This window comes from Durio zibethinus, chromosome 12 (genome assembly GCF_047325235.1).
Source record: "Durio zibethinus cultivar Kanyao isolate XHJ-2024 chromosome 12, ASM4732523v1, whole genome shotgun sequence".
Taxonomy (NCBI): domain Eukaryota; kingdom Viridiplantae; phylum Streptophyta; class Magnoliopsida; order Malvales; family Malvaceae; genus Durio; species Durio zibethinus.
The window spans coordinates 3,185,500-3,190,578 of NC_143173.1; the positions used below are offsets into that span (position 1 = coordinate 3,185,500).

General features: G+C 31.9%; 1 protein-coding gene across 1 annotated transcript; it reads left to right on the forward strand.

Moving 5' to 3' along the window:
* Positions 1-3,689: 3,689 nt before the first annotated feature.
* On the forward strand, positions 3,690-4,736 carry LOC149515586 (uncharacterized). Its single transcript, XM_089741596.1, has 3 exons — positions 3,690-3,796; positions 3,890-3,954; positions 4,215-4,736. The coding sequence occupies exons 1-3, from the start codon at positions 3,709-3,711 to the stop codon at positions 4,362-4,364; spliced, it is 303 nt and encodes a 100-aa protein (XP_089597722.1). The 5' UTR covers positions 3,690-3,708; the 3' UTR covers positions 4,365-4,736.
* Positions 4,737-5,079: the final 343 nt, after the last annotated feature.

Consider the following 5,079-nt stretch of genomic DNA (forward strand, 5'->3'; position numbering starts at 1 on the left):
CTTGTACTTCCTTCAACTCCTTTTCCTTTATTCATGTTATTAAGAGCCTCCAGAATCTTGCTTAGTTCATTTTCAATCTTTTCTTGTGCTTTTTCTAGCTTTTCAAATCTATGGGAATTTTTCTCCTCCATTTACCTTGCTCTGGATCTTGTGTTGTATGGATGAGTAGAGTTTTCACTAGATGGAGCTATCCTGAGACCTTGAGTACCATACTTATGATTAGAAATGTTATGCTGTGCCTTATGTGTGATACTTTGATATACAAATGAAATGTACATTTTTCTGAATGAATGCAAATGATTGTGTTAAAACATGATCATAAAAATAATGCAGATGCATACAATCAGACAAACAACATAGTTAGTTCCATGAATGAAATGAAAGTGATGCTGATGCATAATATTACATATGATAAAAATAATACACAAAGTTAAACAATCAAAATGATTAGACAAATCCTCTTTTTGTGTCCTAATTTCAGGGTATATCTATCATTGGGTAGAAAGGGCTCTATCCTAGGTGTAGACACTCTTAAGGTTCACTACATGCGGTTTTAAGGTCAGAGTCTAAAGGTCCTCAAATTGCTCCTTACATCTCCGTCCATCATAGACTAGTAAGGCACCCTAATCCTCACCCATTATAGGTTACAAGCGAAAAAGGTTCAATTTGAGTGGGAGTATTTCGCTAGCCACTGCGGAGGCATTAGACCTCACGAAAGCAATAGGTACTTTACTCCCTCTTAGAGGGACGGAGCTCGGGTGTAGAGCTCATGTTATGCACATGCACATGGATGACATAATTGACAAAGTAAATAAACATGAATGAATAATAATACATATATACAAAAGGGTTCAATTTTATTATGCTTTTGGATAACACAAATTATTTGCTGGCCTGACTCTCAAAGTCCCCAGCGGAGTCGCCAAGCTGTCATAACGTCTAGATCCGGGGATCTATCGCTAGACATTGACTTTAGGGAGTCGCCACCAATCTTTTTTATCTAGGTGCGATTGGCCACCTATGGAATCTGTCCTTTTAGGGAACACCTAAGTTTAAGGGTCCCTAAAAGAATAGGTTCGGGTCTGCTAACCAGAACAAAGTTCGGGAGTTCGATTACGTGTGAAGAAGGTTATAGCACCCTCACAACGCCCATCAAAAGATGATACCGGCTTAAATTTGTGTTATCCAAAAGCCTTAAAATTTTACCAAGTAATTAATTATTGAAAATTATTCTCAATTGACTTTAATACTTTTAGCAAAAAATTGAGAAAATTCCCTCACCTCAAGAGTATGCAAGAAAAACTACTGTTTCACTTTCAGAGGCTCCGTCGTCGGATTTATTAAAGAAAAATCAAAATCAAAATCAAAATAGAAAGGAAGAAAAGAATGATTATTTTTGTGTAGGGAAAATTGATACTTTCAACTTTTCCCCAAAAATATTTTTTGAAAATTTATTTTTAAGGAAAATTGATACTTTCAACTTTTCCTCAAAAATATATTTTTTTGAAACTTTGATTTCCAAGGAAAATTGATACTTTCAACTTTTTCTCAAAAATCTTTTTTTTGGAATTTTTGATTTTTATTTAAAGAAAATAGAATAATAAAAAAAATAAATAAAAATAAATAAAGAAAAGTAAAACAAAAATAAAAATAAAATAAAGATAAAAAAATATTAAATAAACCTAATCTAATAAATAAATAAATTAATTAATTAATTAAAAAAAAACCTGGATCAGCTCGGCTATCGGCTCGGCTCGGCTCGGCTCAAGGCAGGGAAACGGCTCGGGGGGAGCGGCTTGGCAGCTTGGCTTGGCTCGGCTCGGAGGGGGCTGGCACGCGCGGGTCAAGAAGCGGGTCGACGCTCGGGTCGGGTCGGGTTTTCGACCAAACGCACGGATCCTCTTATTAACTTAAAGCCAAAACGACGTCGTTTTGGGAGGGTATAAAAGGCAGTCCCCTTCGATTTTCGGCAGAACACCCCTCCCCCCTCTCTCTCTCTTCTTCCCTTTTTCTCTCCCTTCTCTCTAAGGGCTGAAGAACTCCGGTGGCGATTTCGCCGGATTCTGGAAATTGTCGTCGGAATCTGAAAAATTTCGTCGGAAGTTCGTCGAAAGTGCCGAAAGATCACCGGTTTTTGGGATTCTTCGTCGGGAACTGGGCAGGTCACCGAAAACTTCAAATTTGGCCGGAATTCTTGCCGAAAAATTCAATCATTGTCGAAAAATTCGCCGGAATCTGGAAATTTCTGGGAAATTTCCAGAAAATTTTTTCGTCAAAAACTTCTAAAAATTTTTTCTCACTCCCAAAACACTCCTAAACTTTTCTTAGATTCCTATACGCCTCCTTTTCTCTCGAATCAGTAGCTTCGCTTACTGTTTTCTTTGTGTCCAGCATCTGTTCCAAGAGGTCCCTTTTATAGGGATTGATCAGGAGTTCCTGATCAATCCCAATTCCTCCTTGGACGGGGATTCAATCTTTGAATCCAATTGGACTCTTCTGATTGAATTCTCCTCCACAGTGGGATTCTTTAACTTTTAATCTTAGCCCTCCAAAAATAAAAATCAAAATAAAAAAATACTAGATAATTAGAAAAGATAAATCAAAAGATATTATAGTATAAATAAAAATAAAAAAAATATCAGATAATCGAGAAAAAAAGATAAAATTAACAGATAATTTAAAAAACAAATAAACTAAGATAAACCCAAAAAAATATATTAAAAAAATAATAAATAAATTATAATATAAATATAGAACTATATAAATAAAATACTTATAAATATTAATAAATAAATAAATAAATAAATAAGTAAAAATATACATATAATAATAATAAATAATAAAATAAATAAAATACAAAAGAAAAGAAAAGAAAAGAGAAAAAAAAATAATACAAAGTAAAAATTACATTGGGCTTACCCATTTGGGTCAGGCCCAATTGATCTAGACCAGTACCCAATTGGATATCTACATATATATATATATATATATAACTCATAATTTTGAGCAACTTGAATATTCTTTTAGAAGGATTTAAAAAATTTGAACGTTTAACTCAATAGTAGATGTAAGTATTCTTTAATAAAAAGTCAAACTCGAGTATTCGTATCTAGATAAAAAAATGACAATTAAATATGTAGTGGGGGTGAGTCCAAATTAGTTAAAATTCATGAACATTAGTCTCAAAAGCTACTCTTCAATTCTTACAAATAAAAACTCACATACTTTTATTTGTAAATATTAATGTGCTTACATTTTTTTTACAAGCAATTTTATGTAAAAGTTAGTATTTGTTGATATGAAAATGATATAAAAATAAAAAATTTAATTCAATTAATTCATATAATTATTCATAAGAAGTGAGATTCAATAAATTTATAATTCAAATCTTAATAATTGTAACTTTTTCTATATCTTACACAAGAAAAGGAAAGGGAATAGAGTAAGGGAAGTGGGAACTCACCCACAATAAAATAAAATAAATGGAAAGAAGTTAACCTTGTGCAGTATTTTTTTTTTTTTTTTGGACGAAGCTGTACTTATAGCTGTATTATTGCTACTTACCTTTTTTCAATTTTTTCCAATTTCCTCATTGATTAATTAAAAAAAAAAAAAGGAACTTCTTTCTGCTATATAAAGTATCAAGCCCTCACGCTTTCCTTTGCCATCACAAATTTTCTTTCTTTTTTGTCATTATTGATCATTACCATGGAGAAGAAAGCTTTTGTTAGATTGATGCTAATTTTTCTGAGTTTCTCTTATCTTCTGCTTTACTGTGCTGCAGTTCCTACAACAAGTAAGCCTAATATTTTAGCTTTTAATTCTGGATTTTGATGTTAACATTTTGGTTTAATTATTTATACAAATTTAATTTATTTGGTTTATACAGGAACCCTCAAGTCAAAAAAGGAACTACTCCTTTCTTCTTATTCCGTCCAAGAATTTCTTGCTCGGGTCCCTTCTCTCTCTCTCTCTCAAGTTTATAATTTTTCTAGGCATATAATATATATTTATATATATATGTGTGTGTATATATATATATATATATATATATAGAAATCCTGGAATGTCAAAGCTATGACAACCAAGGAAAGCTGTCAGGCTGAAATTGGTTTTTCTTTTCTTAAACTAATTGACATTCTTACAAGTTTTTTCTTCTTTACATTGGTTGTATGCAATAATTTGGTTAAGGTTGTCCTTTGTTTCTTTTGCAGGATGTAATGAAATTGAGTGAAGCTGATCAGGAATTGTCTGCGGAAGGAGATGCATTCAATGAGGAAAGGATGCTAATGGAGAGCACAGATTATCCAGGGACAGGTGCAAACCGTGGCCATGATCCCAAAGTACCCCCAGGGAGACCTTAACTATAATAAATTAATAAGTAAAACAAGCCCTTTATTTTTACATATTTCTTCAATTAGAACTATCATGTCTCTATTGGTAATGAAGCAGTGTTGTATTCAAAATGCATTTCTCAATCGACTTTCTTTTATATGATTAGATTTTGAAATTTTACATACCCTTCATTTTTCAAGGGTATCAATCATCATCATCATCATCATCGTGTAATGCTCTTACTTGATAAATATTGAAAACAATATCCTTTCTTTGTTTTTGAGAAACTAGCATATCTTGATTCGACTTTTCAATCAAGAGAGTTGAATTCAAGCTGTATCTGTATCTTACAAGGTTGTATAGATACTTGAAATTCATGGCCTGTAAGCCTGTAAGCCTGTAAGGGATTTTAAGATATATATATATATATATATATATATATATATATAATATCTTTACTACTTGAATCTAAACTATCATGTAAACGCCATAGTATATGTCAAAGAAAATGAAAAGAAGTTCCAAATGCGATTCTCGAAATAAAACACAAAATGTTTAATAAACATGCATTTTCTTATTAAGCACAATTCAATAAATTACGTACCGAATTGTAAAGAAGAATGAGTAACATCAATGAACTGTTCCTTTAGTGGTATTGAAATTAGCTTCAAAATTGAGAGTTTCAAGTTTGAACTCTAATCGTAATTTTAAAAACAAAGAAGTATATGAAAGAAATGAAGTTGG